The following is a 17052-nucleotide window of genomic DNA, read 5'->3' on the forward strand; positions in this document are numbered from 1 at the left end:
ATGGGTGGGCTGGAAGTCAAACAGAGCCAGGCTCCTACCGAGATGATCGCAGCCTGGTGGGAATAACCACAGTTTATGCTTTTCCAAGAACTGAAGAAAGCAGGAAGTTACTTAAAGACACACCATCATACTGTCCAGAATTGGCTGGGTGGGCACTAGGAAAAGACCACGGGCCTGCTAGAGAAGTCTGTGATCAGCTGTGTTCCCTGGAGTCCTGGTAGTGTCCAGCAATGGCCCAAAAGCTGAGAGTAGGAGCTGGAACAATATAGTACAGCGGGCACTGCTTTGCACGCAACCAACCTGAGTTCAATATTCAGCATCCCATGTTGTCCACTGAACACCACCAGGAGTAATTCAAAGCAGAGAGCCAAGAAAAAGAGCCAAAAACGGAGCCCTGAGCACTGTTGTGTGTGTCTCCAAAAAAAAAAAAAAGAGCCCCAATAGACTGCACTAACTGTGTCCCTGGCAGGAAGGGTCAGACTGAGGGAGACAGGACTCAGTCAGCAACTACAGAGTCCAGAACAAAAAGAAAAAACAAACACATGGGCTGGCGTTTTCCTTGCAAGCAGTCGATCCAGGACCAGAGGTTGGTTGGTTCGAATCCCGTTGTCCCATATGGTCCCCCATGCCTGCCAGGAGCTATTTCTGAGCAGACAACCAGGAGTAACCCCTGAGCACCGCCGGGTGTGGCCCAAAAACCAAAAACCAAAACAAAACAAAACAAAAAAAAAACCAAACACATACATACACACACACACACACTCAAAAACATACACACACACACACACACACACTCAAAAACATTCTCTCTCTCTCTCTCTCACTCACTCACTCACTCTCACTCTCACTCAAAAAAACAGAGCCCAGAGCCAGGAACATGCTGGGATCAGCTAGAATGTTGTGATTGTCAGATGGACCAGGGGTACATCCAGCATTTAGGGCTCATCCCTGAACTATGATGTATCCTAGCAAGTCACATGGGTCCCTCAGCCATGATTCCTTGTCTGAAACATGGAATACCCAGGAATGAAAGTTCTGCTCCCAGCTGCATGCCCTGGTCCAGGCTTGTCCTCACCATCATTCCCAGCTGCACACATGCCCTGTCAGCACCATCTCCCGAGGCATCAGTGGAATGTATCTTCACCCTGTACATCCATCCCTCCAAGGCCTTTATTAAGTTGACATTGAGTATTGTTAGGCAACTCAGAAAAATTAAGACTCTCCCTCAAACATGAAAGCAAATTGTAGGTGATTCTTCTTGGTGTTCCATCTGTGTTAGCTTTCAGAGCTTCGCCTCAAGTCCCAAGCCCAAGTGCTATGTCAATTTTGGAAAAAGGAACCGGGATAATAGAAAGTATTTCTAGAATCATCCATGTATTTCTGCCTCTATGCCTGGTCTGGGGGAGTGGGAGGGGAGAAGTGTGAATGATCCTTCTTTCGGGGGGAAAGGTGGGCTTCAGTACCCGGGATCCCAGAGGTGATAGCCCACTACTAGGATAAAGGTCCTTAATTGCATCTGCTTTTTTTTAGGTAATTTTCTTGGATTATGTTTCTATATTTAATTAAATTATTGTGAAATACAAAGCTGTTCGTGACTGAGCTTCAGTCAATGTTCCAACACCTATTTTTCACTAGTGCACATTTCTTGCCACCAATGTTCCCAGTGTCCCTTCTACCGCCACTTCCCATCCTGCCTCTATGAGAAGCAGGCAGGCTCTCTGTCTCTCTGTCTCTTTGTCTCTCTCTCTCCCCCTTCTTTCTCCCCCCTCTCTCCCCTCTCTTTTTCCTCCTCCTTCCTTCCCCCTCCTTCCTACCTTCCCTCCCTCCCTTCCCATACCTAACAGCACTCAGGGGTTCTTGGCTCTAAGCTCAGAAATTACTTTTCCGGCCAGAGCAATAGCAAAGCAGTAGGGAGTTTGTCTTGCATACGGCTAACCCAGGATGGACCCAGGTTCAATCCCCAGCATCCCATATGGTCCCTCAGGAGAGATTTCTGAGTACATAACCAGGAGTAACTCGAGTTCTGCTGGGTGTGGCCAAAAAAAAAAAACAAAGCAAAAAAAAAGAAAAAAGAAAAAAAAAGAAGTACTCAAGGAACCATATAGGTAGGATATTGGGATCCAATCCCAGTAGGCCACGTGCAAGGCAAATGCCCTACTTGCTATCCTATCACTCCTGTCCTCCCTTCCTGCCATTTCTTTCTTTCTTTTTTTTTTTTTTTTTGGTTTTTGGGCCACACCCGGCGGTGCTCAGGGGTTACTCCTGGCTGTCTGCTCAGAAATAGCTCCTGGCAGGCACGGGGGACCATATGGGACACTGGGATTCAAACCAACCACCTTTGGTCTTGGGTCGTCTGCTTGCAAGGCAAACACCGCTGTGCTCTCTCCGGGCCCGCCATTTCTTTCTTTTTTTTTTTTTTTGGTTTCTGGGCCACACCTGGCGTTGCTCAGGGGTTACTCCTGGCTGTCTACTCAGAAATAGCTCCTGGCAGGCACGGGGGACCATATGGGACACCCGGATTCGAACCAACCACCTTTGGTCCTGGATCAGTTGCTTGCAAGGCAAACGCCGCTGTGCTATCTCTCCGGGCCCCACCATTTATTTCTTAATGTAATACTTTGTAGTTTTCTTTGTATAGGTATTTCACATCTTTAGTTGAGTTGATTTCAAAGTACTTAATTTTCTGAAGCACAATTATTTTGTTTTGGTTTGGTTTTGGTTTTTGAGTCACACCTTGCGGCACTCTGGGGTTACTCCTGGCTCTGTGCTCAGAAATTGCTCCTGGCAGGCTCTGGGGACCATAAAGGATGCCAGGAATTGAACCCTGGTCCATCCTAGGTTGGCCTCGTGTAAGGCAAACACCCTACCACTGTGCTATCGCTTCAGCCCATGGGATTTTATTATTTTTGTTATTGGGTTTTTTTTTTTGTTTGTTTATTTTGTTTTTGGGTCACACTTGGCAGTGCTCAGAGGTTACTCCTGGCTCTGAACTCAGAAATCACTCCTAGCAAGCACACATGGGATACCGGGATTCAAGCCACCATCCATCCAGGATCAGCTGTGTGCAAGGCAAACACCCTACCACTGTGCTATATCTCTGGCCTGGGATTTTATTTTATTTATTTATTTATTTATTTATTTATTTATTTATTTTTGGTTTTTGGGCCACACCCGGTAACGCTCAGGGGTTACTCCTGGATATGTGCTCAGAAGTTGCTCCTGGCTTGGGGGACCATATGGGACACCGGGGGATCGAACCACGGTCCGTCCAAGGCTAGCGCAGGCAAAGCAGGCACCTTACCTTTAGCGCCACCGCCCGGCCCCCTATTTATTTATTTTTTATTTATTTTTTTGGGGGGAGGGGTTTGGGCCACATCCAGCGTTGCTCAGGGGTTACTCCTGGCTGTCTGCTCAGAAATAACTCCTGGCAGGCCCAGGGGACCATATGGGACACTGGGATTTGAACCAACCACCTTAGGTCCTGGATCGGCTGCTTGCAAGGCAAACGCCGCTGTGCTATCTCTCCGGGCCCTTTATTTTGTAATACCTTTTTCATTATTTTTATATAGGAAAACCATGACTGTTGCCTATCCTACAATACAAATCTATTGTTTCTAGAAACTTTTTTTTTTTTTGCCTTTAGGGCCACACCGATGCTGCTCAGGGGTTACTCCTGGCTATGTGCTCAGAAATCACTCCTGGCTTGGGGGACCATATGGGATGCTAACTGAGATCTGTCCTAGATTAGTGTCTGCCAGGCAAATGCCCTACTGCTTGCGCCTCTGCTCCCGCCCCATGTTTCTAGAAACTTTTTTTTTTTTTTTTTTTTGGTTTTTGGGTCACACCTCGCAGCGCTCAGGGGTTACTCCTGGCTCTATGCTCAGAAATCACTCATGACAGGCATGGGGGACCATATTGGATGCCGGGATTCAAACCACTGACCTTCTGCATGCAGAAGCATGCATGACCTTACCTCCATGCTATCTCTCCGGCCACTCTAGAAACATTTTTATAGTCTTTAGGATTTTCTAAATATAACTTCAGGGGACCAGAGCAGTGGCGCAAGCCTTACGGCGTCCACCTCGGGTGCACTAGCCTAGGACGGACTGCGGTGTCCCATATGGTCTCAAGCCAGAATCGATTTCTTAGCATATAGCCAGGAATAATCCCTGAGCCGAGAAACAAACAAATAAATAAATATAACTTCAGGTTATCCATAAATAGTGAAAACTTGATATGTTAAGTCATCCTTGTATGTTCGGGCTGAATCCTTTTTGGTCATGTTCACATCTGATTTTTGTCTTAACTGAAATACTTTTGTGTGTGTGTGTGTGTGTGTGTGTGTGTGTGTGTGTGTGTTTGAATCACACCCAGCAACACCTGGCTCTACACTCAGAAATCGCTCCTGGCAGGCTCAGGGGACCATATGGGATGCCAGGATTTAAACCACCATCCTTCTGCATGCAAGGCAAACATCCTGCCTCCATGTTATCTCTCTGGCCCCTAGCTGAAATACTTTTAAATAAGGAAAATGGGTCCAGAACCTGTAACCATAGATTCTGTGCTAGCACAACCTATTCTTTTTTTTTTTTTTTTTTTTTTTGGTTTTTTTGGGCCACACCCTGTGACGCTCAGGGGTTACTCCTGGCTATGAGCTCAGAAGTTGCTCCTGGCTTCTTGGGGGACCATATGGGACGCCGGGGGATCGAACCGCGGTCCATCCTAGGCTAGCGCAGGCAAGGCAGGCACCTTACCTCCAGCGCCACCGCCCGGCCCCTGCACAACCTATTCTTAACAAAAGCTTCATGACTTCTCCCACCCAGCAATTCTGGAGTAATGATTGGAGGCTCCAATATCTGGAGGAGAAACAAGAGGCCTATAAGGTTAGAGAGCACCAGTCCAGGTTCTGCAGCTAGCACCAGGCTTTGCTGGAGCCTGAATTCAGCCATCATAAATCAGAGTCTCCTTTTAACCACTGGGCCACCATGGCCAAAATCTCACCAGTTTTACCCAGAGGCTAGATGAAATTAGGCTTCTTAGCAGACAGAGTACTTAAGACATGTCCATTTCTTTAGACATGGGAAGGAAGTTGAAAGCAGTCTTGGCTGGTTTCTTGCATTTACATAGAAGTAGACTTCTATATGCTGTGTGCGCCCTTGTAGAAATTCACTGTTATCCGGCAGATTACCACACTAAGCTGAAAGTCTGCCTGTCGCTCAGCTCCTGCAAGGCTGCAGAGGCCCAACTTGCCAGGGCTACAGGGCTGCAAGTGCAGGGGCCTGAGGCTGCCAGGACCCAGGCTGCAAAACCAGTGGGTAGGGCTCACTGCCTGGTGGGGCCAAGAACCCACCCAGGGATGCCAACATGTAGCAACCGCCCACAGGAGACTAAGAGAGAAAAGAGAGAAAGCGAAACCTAGTTTCTATCTTTTATTTCCCCAGGAAGCTAAGGCTGCCCCTGCTGCCTGGTTTCTGAGAGAGGGAGAGATGGATGGAATTTTACCAGCAGAGGTGGGGGGTGGGGTGGGGCTGGGAGGCCCGGGTTTAAGAAAGAAAAGTAGATCAAACAAAACCACATAACTTGATTTATCTAGCTCCGCCTCTTAAATAGAGGGGGAAACAAGGGAGGGTACCAGGACCAAACAGATATATGACCACTAATAGTAAGCTAGACAAAGAGGGGTCCACCTACTCTAGCAGCCAGGGAGGTGATGGTGAGGTATATGGGATGCTTTGTCTATGGCCCCCTGCAGAACAACAGAATTCTCTGGTCACTATCCTGGGCACCCCCCTTTATACCCAGCATGATGGGGTGTGTACAGGTTCAATTGTCATTATAGTGGGGGTATCCAAGAGGCATGTCCAAGTCCAGTGTCATTACATAAACACCCCTTATGTGCTTATCTACAGCAGAGTCCTCTGCATTAGCATCAAGATATGAAGCTGGAGATGGGGGGGGTCTTCCTGACTGGGTGTAGCCCTTGGTGCCCTGAAAATTGGCCCCTCTGTCACAGGTTCCCAATGGCTCATGCCACCTCTAAGTCCCCTACCTCCCACCAGGCCTGAGGTTCCCCAACGCTCACCCACACTGGTTTATTTCTCAGAGTCTCTCCCCTGGGATCCCAATAGGTTCTCTAGAGCTCACCCCCAGACCCACCCTGTGCCTTCCAGGACCGGACTTGTGAACTCATGGAGGACACAGAGTCTGGGCGGATGGTCAAGAAGATGAAGAAGCGCATCTGCCTGGTCCTTGACTGCCTGTGTGCCCACGACTTCAGTGATAAGACGGCAGATCTGATGAACCTGCAGCACTATGTCATCAAGGAGAAGCGGCTCAGTGAGCGGGAGACAGTGGTCATCTTCTACGATGTGGTGCGCGTGGTGGAGGCCCTGCACCAGGTGAGCTGAGCTGTCCACTGCCCACCCTGGGATGACTCACAACCTAGGAGGTTGAGCTGGTCTCCAGGGAGGGAGGCAGTGGCCATGGGAAAGCCATCAGACTGCATCTGAGCTCTTGAGCTTTTCCTTGGGTTGGGGTCCAAGTCAGGACAGCTTGTGCCCATGCCTTGCTGCTGTGTTCAGGTCAGAGGTTCTGGATCCCAGAGGCGTGAAGACTTCCTCTTGATCCTGGCCCCTAATTGATGGTGTCTGATGAGCAAAAGGAGAGTGGGCAGCTGGCACTGCCTGTCCTACCTGTCCTCTGCTCCTGCTCTGGGTCCTGAGGTATAAGAATGGGCCCCATCTGTTAGGGGCTCACAGCACAACACTAGGGATAGACAGGGCCCCTTTCCTGCACTCCTGATGTCCAGCGCCTTAGACAGGTCAGCTCTGCCTCTGTGTTCACCCTCACAGTTCCAATGAGACGTTCTTTGTTTTCCAGAAAAATATTGTACACCGCGACCTAAAGCTCGGGAACATGGTGCTCAATAAGAGGTGGGTCTGGTTTCTCTCATGCACACTTTCACACAGCCAGCTCCTCCTGAACCCTGACAGACAGGGAACAGGGAGGTACCTGTTTCTGCTGTTGCTGCCTAGGGCCTGAGCACTTGCTCGAGTGGAGTGTTGATGACCACAGGGCTGGGACCATGGGAGGGTGTCACTATGGCCCATCATCTGGTATCTGAAAGGACTCTGGTGAATATAAATATGTCCAGGGCAAAAAAAAAAAAAAAAAAGTCCAGGGATAAGCAGCCACACAAGGGCATGTGAGGCCATGTCCAGTGTGGGTTCAAGGGGAGTCAGCTGGTCTGCTAGGCAGGACTGAGCTAGAGAGGACTCAGCTTGCACCTTCTTGCAGCTCAGGCAGCTTTCAGGCCAGGACACAGGTCAGGGCCACACCTCCAGGCCCAGAGAGTGAAGAAGCTGACTTGTCTTTGGGGGTCTGGCAATTCTGGCCTCAAAGGGAAACCCCGCAAGGCATTGCCTTAGCCTCTTATCACAGGCCGGAAAGGGCTGTAGGTTCATGAGTGCCCAGAATGGACAGGAAGGGCCTGCTCAGCGCCATCCTTCCTGCCTTGCCCTGTTACCCGTGAGCTGTTCCCATCCTGTGTGGAACGCTGTAATGGTGACAGCTCATCTCAGAACAGACACAGCTGGGGGTGGCAGGTGACTTGAAAAGAAGCTGCTCATGGGACAGAGAGGATTCCTGGACCACTATACTCACTCAAGATGTCACAGGGTCACTGCTGCCCCTCCATGCCAGTGCCCAACTCCAAACCCATAGCGAGTGCCCTGGTCCTCAGAAAAGAGCAGCAATGAGCTGATGCCCAATTCTCAGGATCAGGACAGCAGCTTTTCTCAGTTCCGGGAAGCTGAGGAAAGATTTGCAGGTCAGAGGTAAAGCAGATGAGACCTGTGCCCATTGCACTCCACAAAGAGGAAGGAACCCATGGTCCAGGGCTGTCTGGGCTAAGGGAGCTTGTTCTAGTCCTTTATTCTAGTAAGCCCCTCTCCTAGCTCCTGGGTCCCCCCTCAAAGTGGGAATTTAGAGATTGCTAAGGGGCCTGTCATGTGAACCCTCGTGACAAAACCAGAACTGGAAAGAGACCCTCGTGTGGTAAGCAACCGAGGGGCCTACTACTGCCTATAAGGAGGGCAAGAGAAAAGATCCCACAGGCTGGCCTTGACGACAGTCGAGCTAGTTACCCAACTCAGCATTGAGACTGCCTGGTTCTACTCAGGCACGCACACGCAAACATGAGCGAACACACACACACACACACACACACACACACACACACACACTTACTTACACTTGTTGCTACGGGAACAGGCCCTCAGACTTCTTCTCTCTAACTCCACGGGCATTGACCTCAGGTCCTATACAGGGTTGGCTTCTGCTGCTCTTCTCCATCTGCTTGCAAGTGGGGAGTGGAATCCAAAGGTCGCACCTCTCCCGGAGGTCTGGGGAGGCCTAGATTTGAGGGAGACTGTGTTTCCCAGGTTGCAGATATGTGTGCTTAATTGTGTCCATGTTGTAGTTTGGGTTTTGTGTTTGCATGTGTACTTGTGTGTACATGGTGACTGTGTGTATATGTGGTGATTGTGTACTCATAAGAATGTGTGTGTGAGGGGCCGGGCGGTGGCGCTGGAGGTAAGGTGCCTGCCTTGCCTGCGCTAGCCTAGGACGGACCGGACCGCGGTTCGATCCCCCGGTGTCCCATATGGTCCCCCAAGAAGCCAGGAGCAATTTCTGAGCGCATAGCCAGGAGTGACCCCTGAGCGTCACAGGGTGTGGCCCAAAAACCAAAAAAAAAAAAAAAAGAATGTGTGTGTGGGGGCCGGGCGGTGGCGCTAAAGGTAAGGTGCCTGCCTTGCCTGCGCTAGCCTTAGACGGACCGCGGTTCGATCCCCCGGTGTCCCATATGGTCCCCCAAGCCAGGAGCAACTTCTGAGCACATAGCCAGGAGTAACCCCTGAGCGTCACCGGGTGTGGCCCAAAAACCAAAAAAAAAAAAAAAAAAAGTGTGTGTGTTTGTGTGTGTGTGTGTGCGTGAAAGAGATAGAGTAAAGGAGAGAGACAGACAGACAGACAGACAGACAGAGACAGAGAGACAGAGAGGAGAGAGAGCTTATGTGTGCACCAGTATTCTCAGGCCTCAGTACCCCCTTCACATGCCATGTCTAGGCTATGCGTCCTTCATTCTGGCTCTCACCTTTGAGGACAAACAGGTTTTCATTGCCTGTTTCTTCAGGCTGCTCCTGATGAGGACATAGGATGTGATGCAGGCACCCACTCTGGTGGCCCTAAGCCTGTTCCTAGCCTCTTTCCCAATGTCCACTTGGGGGGTCCAGCAGCAGCTTCCCAGGGGAGAGGGATAAGGAGAGACCCTGGGATAGGTCCCTGCTATGGATATCAGCCTGGCTTGATGTCTGAAATCCCCTTCTGGGGTTGAGGTTTGCTGTGGCTTCTCTCTTCCTTCTCTCTCTGTAGTAAGTTGCACACCAAGTTCCTAGAAAAAGAGAAAAAACATTGCAGTATCCCAGAGGCCATAGCTGACGCGTGACTCACCCCACGGGCCTGTTGACACACAGCTTTCCCCTCCAGCCCTCACCCCTCCTAAAGGCACCAGGCCAGGGTCTGGGACCCTGGAGATCTGGGATCTAATTCAGCAAAGGAGCTGGGGGATGGCAGGACAGGAGTGTGGCCCAGCTTTGGGGATCTGGAGATTCTAAGCACTTGACCGTGAGGTTTCCTGTGGAAGGCTCCAGCCCTTTCAAATAGCAGAGGATTGAGCTTTGCTGCTGGTTACCCCTGAAGCTCACCCACCTGACCTGCCTTATTTTTTGAACCCAGGGCTGCCTGGTCCCAGAGCTCAATGCAGTGACACAGGTGCTTTCATTGTGTGTTTCTCAGCTGCCACCTCAGATGAAAGAGCCCATCTCTTTCATGGGCACTCCCCTTAGTTCTGTGGACGTGCCTTGGAAGAGGCGGCAGACACCAGGCACCAGACTAAGTGCTTCCCTTGGATTATCTGATTTTGTTAAATCCTAGTACAGTCCTGGGGGAGTCAGATGAGGAGATTGAGGTTTAGCAAGAGAGATAAAATAGCCTGCCTGTGACCACACGTCCAGGGACTGGCCAGCAAGAACCAGACCAGGAATTTCCCTCAGCCCATCCGAGTCTGTGTGGGGCCCCTTGCCTGGGAGCCTGCGTGTGGGATGTTTCCCTCTGTCATGGCCAGCTGTGTTGCGGAGAGAAAGCCAGTGCTTCTGCTCTGTGGGGACTTCTGGCCCAGGGGCCTGACCTCTCCCACGATCAGGCAGTGACCTGGGAGGTTCAGCGCCAAGTAGAGTAGATGCTTCCCAGCACTCGGGAGCCTAGGCAGAGACCCTTTGCTACTCCTTTGAGCTCTGGCCACCTCATGGCCACTGGCTCAGTTTTTGTGGCATCCAAAGGGTGGGCCAGCATGGTGAGCCAGAGTCAACGTTTCCCATTGGAATGCAGAGGACAGGCCGGCCTTTGTTTGGCTCTGGGCAGAGTCTGCCAGCAGAATTCCTCCAGCCAGCTCAAAGGCTCTCAGAGAGACTTCAGGGACCAGCTTATGAGGAACACAGTCCTCAGCCCTAGATATGGGCTGGACCCTGGGCACCGTCTCCCTGCGTTCTCCGGGCTCTCCTCTGGGGTTGGCTTGGGAGAAGTCCAGCAGGACTCCAGCCCCCAAGGTGAGGGTGTTCAGTCCTTCATTCCCTGTGTGAGCTGAGACGGAGTCTAAGCCCTTCTAATAAGCAGCGTTATGATGGCACTGATAGAGGCTCCAGTTTCTAGGCTGGGGCAAAGGCTCGAGTGTGAGGGGTCTGCATTGATGGAGCTGAACCGCAGGTCTGGGACACATGGGCATCCAGCAGGTGTCTACCCCAAGGAGGTGGCTTTGGCACCTCAAACTCTTACTGACTAGGTGATCTCCTTTGTCTGCATGGCCTCGTGAGGCATGTCCCCTCGCAGGTCACTGTTGATGGGAGAAGTGGCATCCATCACACCTCCAAACTCTTCTTTTTTTTTTTTTTTTTTTTTTGGTTTTTGGGCCACACCTGGCGGTGCTCAGGGGTTACTCCTGGCTGCCTGCTCAGAAATAGCTCCTGGCAGGCACGGGGGACCATATGGGACACCAGGATTGGAACCAATCACCTTTGGTTCTGGATTGGCTGCTTGCAAGGCAAACGCCGCTGTGCTATCTCTCCAGGCCCCACACCTCCAAACTCTAAACATAGCCCTTTGCCCCGTGATGCTAATGACCAAAGAGGGGGGTATCGTACCTAAGAGGTTCCCCAAGGCCCTTCTATGTTCCTCTCATATCCAGAAGGGAACTGTGTGCTTGGGTCTCCCTACTGGGTCTTCTGAGAGCTGGTTGGTTCCAAGCCCTATGGCTCTGCCAGGGTAGGACTAGGGAGCACCTGAAACACTCGCCTGGTCAAGGGGACTCAGCTCCCAGCAAGTGACACCAGGTCGACTGGCCCTTGTTGGTACCCCCAAACATCCCAGGAAAGGCATTGAGGACAGGGAATGTGATTCTAGGGGCTTGTATATGGCACCCCTGGGTGCAGACACCCAGTTGCTTACTCAAACTCCTGCCCCCAGGACTCATCGGATAACCATCACCAACTTCTGCCTTGGGAAGCACCTGGTGAGCGAGGGGGACCTGCTGAAGGACCAGAGGGGGAGCCCTGCCTACATCAGCCCTGATGTGCTTAGTGGTAGGTCTACACTCTGGGCTCTGTACTTGCCTTAGGCCAAGAAGGTCTGCCCCTCTGGAAGCATCTGGGGTCCCCCCTGAGGTACTACTGAAAGGAAGATGATGCTGCTGTGAGCGCCACTGGAATGGGCCCAGGGGACAGCAGCAGGTAGAGCATGGCCCTACAGGACTGCAGCAATGGCAGAGCTGCTGCTGCTGCCCAGTGGCCATGCTGCAGGGGTGGGAGCGAGCTTAGGGCAGGGCAGCTTTGGTGGAAACTTGCAGAGGCCCTTCCACTGCACCTTGAAGTCAGCTACCTGGGCCTCTCTGTGCCAGAGAAGGGAAAGCAGCTATGTGGGAGACAGGCCTGGTGATCACAAGTACACCTCTGCTTCACCTCCAGAACATACCTCCCACCCCCATGGTGCCCTCACCCATCTCACCTCCAGAACCTGATGTCCTCCCTTGAGTGTCTCCCTGGGATTAGTTTATTCCTTGGAAAGGAGAGGGGAACCCCTACTCCCCAGTAGTGGATTCTGGGGGAATCTTGAGGGGGTTCACCTCAATACTCTTGCCCAATGCCACACTGTTATCCACAACCAGTGGGAGGTGGCAACACTGAGAAGGGGCCCTCTCAGGGCTTTGTGCAACAAGGAAGAAGCAGGTAGGGATTTGTTCAAGGTACCACTGCCAGGAGGAGCAGGAGTGTACTGGGGAAGACCTGCAAGGCCAGGGGATCCCCTCCCTGTCCTGCTGACCTGAGTACTCTCAGGACCCAAGCGGACCTGACCAGAGCTGGGGAGGCTGGCAGGACAGTGGCCAGAGGTATGGTTGGGGAGTCACGAGGTGGGGGAATCCTGGCATCGCTGAGTGCATGTCCTGCGCCCACAGGCCGGCCATACCGGGGCAAGCCGAGTGACATGTGGGCCCTGGGCGTGGTGCTCTTCACCATGCTGTACGGCCAGTTCCCCTTCTACGACAGCATCCCGCAGGAGCTCTTCCGCAAGATCAAGGCGGCCGAGTATACCATTCCTGAGTAAGTCCTGCCTGCGGGCCACAGGGGGGAGCACCCCACCTGCTCACTTTTCTGCCTCCCACTGAACCCTCTCTTCTGCCTGCCAGGGACGGGCGCGTTTCTGAGAACACCGTGTGTCTCATCCGCAAACTGCTAGTCCTCGACCCCCAGCAGCGCCTTGCTGCTGCTGATGTCCTAGAGGCCCTCAGTGCCATTATCGCCTCTTGGTGAGTTAGTGGGTGTGGGCCAGACCACTCAGGAGCACAGCCTACGGGAGCCTCTGTTCCCTCTAGGCAGGCAGAGTCCCAGGGTTTCTGGGAGGGTGGAAGTCAGGCTTGACTGTACAGCAGAGAATGCCAGCCTGAGGTGGGCCCGACATGAGTGAAGTGCCAAGAAGGCAGTGTCTGCCTCTAGGAGAGCTCAGAGAAGGGGGGCCCTCACATTAGGAAGGTGTGGAGGGTCAGCAGGATAGCATAGCAGTAGGGCATTTGCCTTGCACACGGCAGATCCAGGACTGACCTGATTCAATTCCTGGTGTCCCATATGGTTCCCCGATCCAGGAGCAATTTCTGAGTGCATAGCCAGGAGTAACCCCTGAGCATCACTGGGTATGGCCCAAAAACAAAAAAAAAAAAAAAGAGAGAGAAAAGAAGAAGCCTGGGAGCTGGGCTCCTGATGTCAGGGCAGGGGCACCTGGCCAGGAGTTGGGCTGACCAGAGTGGTGTGCCCCTGCAGGCAGTCCCTGTCGTCTCTGAGCGGGCCTCTACAAGTGGTGCCTGACATTGATGACCAGATGAGCGGTGCAGACAGCGGGCAGGAGGTAAGTGGTGGGAGCACCGCCAAGAACTGGTGGGCAGTATCTGCCCGGTCCTTCACATGTGCAGCCTTTCACACAGTCATGCTTCCCTGCCTCACTGATTCCCAGGCTTCTCTCCCAGACCACTTCCTGCTTCCCGATAGCTCACTTCCTCCTTCCAGCCCCTCTCAGGACTGGAGAAAGTGTTGGATCCTGCTGGGAGGGGGCCAGAGACCTGGGTGCCACATGGCCACAGTGGTGGGTGGTATGGTGGGTGGTATGAGGTGCCCCCTGAGGGCAGGGCTTGGCCCAGCCATGAAGGAAATGGAGATGAGCATCCAGAGGAGAGTCCAACACCCTTTCCTTGGGCTGAGCTGCTCACAGCCTGGCCTCTCTCTAGCACCCCTCTGCCCTTCCTCCCAGTCCTGCCTGGTTACAGCGTGTGTTTCGATGCTCAGTATGTAATAAGGAATCAGGTTCAGAGGGAACAAACTATTTCTAAGTCCCAGGTCTGAAGTGAAGGAGCTCAAAAAGCCTCCACCCCAAGTCTGAGCCCTGTCAGGGCTCACCATCTCCTGGTCACTTGGGGAGCAGAGAAAAGGGTCCTGTGGGGCTCAGCCCCTCTGGATACTTTATGTGCCTTAGGAAACTTTCTGGGGAATTCCTGCCCTGCTTCACTTTACACTGGGCATACTGAGGTGCCCATCAGAGCTCTACGGAGTCTGCCACTCCTGCCCGGCTGTGTTAGTAGGGGTCCAGGTTAGCAGCAGGGCTTTGGGCTCCCTGAACAGCACCCACAACCCTCTCCCCCCTCCACCTGCAGGCGAAAGTCACAGAGGAATGCTCCCAGTACGAGTTTGAGAACTACATGCGGCAGCAGCTGCTGCTGGCTGAAGAGAAAAGCTCAGTGCACGAGGCCCGGAGCTGGGTGCCCAAGCGGCAGTTCGGCAGTGTGCCTCCCGTGCGACGGCTAGGCCACGACGCGCAGCCCATGAACCCCCTGGATGCAGCCATCCTGGCACAGCGCTACCTGCGGAAATAGTGGCCTCGGGCAGGGACCCGAATACCCACACCCAGCTGGCTATGGGCAGTGGCCGAGCGCTCAGCGCCTCCGGCTGCATCCGGCCCCAGGCATGGACAGCCCAGGACACTTGGGTCAGCAGAGGTACCATGAAGCTACCTTTTGGAACGATTGCTTGATTGTTTTTTTGTTTTTTGTTTTTTTGTTTTTTAATCTGAGAAGCCTAGAAAACTAATCTGCTTTTAATCATGACGTTTTAATCTACCTCTGTCTCTAACCATGCTGTCTCTGGACTGCGGGAGAGGGGGTGGGAGGCCTCCCACCCACCCAACCCCCACCCACTCCGGCACGGCCCTTAACGGTGCCGCTGGCTGCCGGCTCCTGCATGGACAGACGCACGGACAGACGGACGCCCACCTGGGCTTGCCCAGACCCCTCCCACAGTCTGTTTTGGTCTCCAGGTCCCTTGGTCCACGCTTTGGAAACCTTCACCTCATCTTAAGTGGAATTCAAATATATTTATTTTTGTATTGAAACCAACTTCTTTCCCATCTCCAGGTGGCTCAGCCATGTCCACTCCCTGGCCCCAGCCTAGCTGGATGCAGGGAGCCCCAGATGGCCTCCCCTCAACCCCAGGCTCAGAGAAGCCCCTTCTTGCCGACCCCCCTCCTCCAGACACAGGCTCCTCCATCTCCTTGATGGGACCTTTCTCCATGCTTCTCTCCCTCTCAGAAATCTTGGGCTGTCAGGTACCCCCACCACCACCACACCCACTTTCCTGCACTCCCGCTGATAGTGCTGACCCCTTAGAATAGGTGTTTCTCCCCTCTGGACCCCTGCCAAGGATCATCGTGGACATGGGGATTCCAGGGAGACCTGGGGGCCATGCCTGGTTTGAGAACAGCCCTGCCGCCCTTTTGAGCCGAGATTTTGAAGTGGATGCCTGTCTTGCCAGATAGGCTGTTCTCACCAGGATCCCCCACTCTCCTGGGGCCACGCGCCCTGCCCCACATAGTCCCAGGCCCTCAAGCCCTTTTTGTCTAGCCTACTCCCCAGTGTGGAGGGCAGCAGGATCCCAGGACCATGCTTCTTAGGGTGTGAGCTGCCCACCCCCCCAAAAGCTGACTCACTGTGAGTGACTTGGGCAAGTTCCCAAACCTCCTTGTGCCTCAGTTTCCCCATCTGAAAAAAATGGGGCCACCTCTTGCCAGCAGTAGCAGGGCCGCCCATGCCCCTCCCCTTTTGTGCCCCATTCCAGCACATGGGCGTCTTGTGCCTCTGCCTCAGTGGGTCTGTGGGGAGCCTTCCAGCCTCCCGCCTATGGCACTTCTCACCCACCCTGGGCCCCCAGCTTGGCCCTCTTAGCCAGCCGGCTACTGAGAGCCAGGGGCCTCTGCTGGGGGCCAGGGCTGTCCTCTTTTCTATATTTATTTCGAAAAGGAGCAAGCTCGGGTTCCCAGCTTCAGACTGTCCTGGAGGCTCCTACCAGATTGAGCCCCAGTGCCCACAGCCTGCCCAGACCTGGGGGCCTGCTTGCCCCGGAGGGGTCACCGTCCTCCATCTCAAAGCAATACCCACCGGTCTGCAGAGCCCTGATGGACCATCCCTCCCAAGGTCAGCTCATGTTTCTGCAGAGCAAAGGAGAGGAGGTGGGGGCTGTCCCCAACCCTCACATCACACGCTGAGAGATAGATGTCCTATTGTAAAGAAAACAAAACGGAAAAAGTCACAAAAAGTTTGTATAAAGACATATTTTTGTACTACATGAGGACTCTTCCTGCATGTCAGCAATAAAATCTCCTGCTCTGGAGCCACTGGAGCCTGTACTGTTGCTGTTCTTGTGTTCTTGCGCCTCCCTCTGCATCCCCGCTACACCTGCACCCGTTTCATTTACAGTGCTGGACTCAGCCCCAGAAACTCCCAGGAACTCGGGAATTCCCTCCTGGCTGGCCCTGTGCCTGGCTGTCCATGGCAGGGGTGTCCATCATGTATGCATGCGAGCATTGATCCTCTCTCGCACTGAGGACTGTCCAAAACTGTCAGTGTGCCCACAGGGCCATGGCCAGGGCAGCTGAGGTAAGGAGAGACTAGGCTGGCCTCTTCCTGCTCCACCTCCTTCCCTCCCCTCTGCCGCCAGCCCAGAGGTTTCCTTCCTTCCTTCCTTCCTCTTTCCTTCCTCCCTTTGCCTAAATATAGACATAGACAGAGCCTTGGCAAAATGAGAGCAGAGGTAGGCGGAAAAGTGGGCCAGCCCCCCACAGCATACTGAAGAACCACTTCCATTCCAGAATCCATACACAGGCCACGGTCAGAGAAGGAACAAAGGTCTCAGCTGTGTTGTCCTTACAGCCAGGGGAGGTGACCCCCTGCGAATTCTTCCAAGGGAAGGCTTGGTCCCTAGTTCAGTCCTCCCCTCACAGAACCACAGCTCCACGGCAAACACACAGTCCTCTCCACATTTGAGCCAGCCATACCTTAGCTTCAGGCTGTCCAGGAAGTACCTGCAGAAGGCACCATAGTCCCAACCCTCCTGTTCTCTGCCAGCTGCT

The 17052-nt window shown here is 53.1% G+C and overlaps 1 protein-coding gene across 1 annotated transcript in view; it reads left to right on the forward strand.

Annotated features, from left to right (window-relative positions):
* STK40 (serine/threonine kinase 40) overlaps positions 1-16322 on the forward strand; it is a 45776-nt gene extending 29454 nt beyond the window's left edge. Inside the window, exons 5-11 of the mRNA XM_049774845.1 lie at positions 6171-6398; positions 6880-6932; positions 11578-11693; positions 12563-12707; positions 12794-12913; positions 13422-13506; positions 14306-16322. Of these exons, the coding sequence (XP_049630802.1) occupies positions 6171-6398; positions 6880-6932; positions 11578-11693; positions 12563-12707; positions 12794-12913; positions 13422-13506; positions 14306-14524 (966 nt within the window). The 3' untranslated portion in view covers positions 14525-16322. The remainder of the gene's footprint in view (positions 1-6170; positions 6399-6879; positions 6933-11577; positions 11694-12562; positions 12708-12793; positions 12914-13421; positions 13507-14305) is intronic.
* Positions 16323-17052: the final 730 nt, after the last annotated feature.

Source organism: Suncus etruscus, chromosome 6, assembly GCF_024139225.1.
Source record: "Suncus etruscus isolate mSunEtr1 chromosome 6, mSunEtr1.pri.cur, whole genome shotgun sequence".
NCBI classification, from domain to species: Eukaryota; Metazoa; Chordata; class Mammalia; order Eulipotyphla; family Soricidae; genus Suncus; species Suncus etruscus.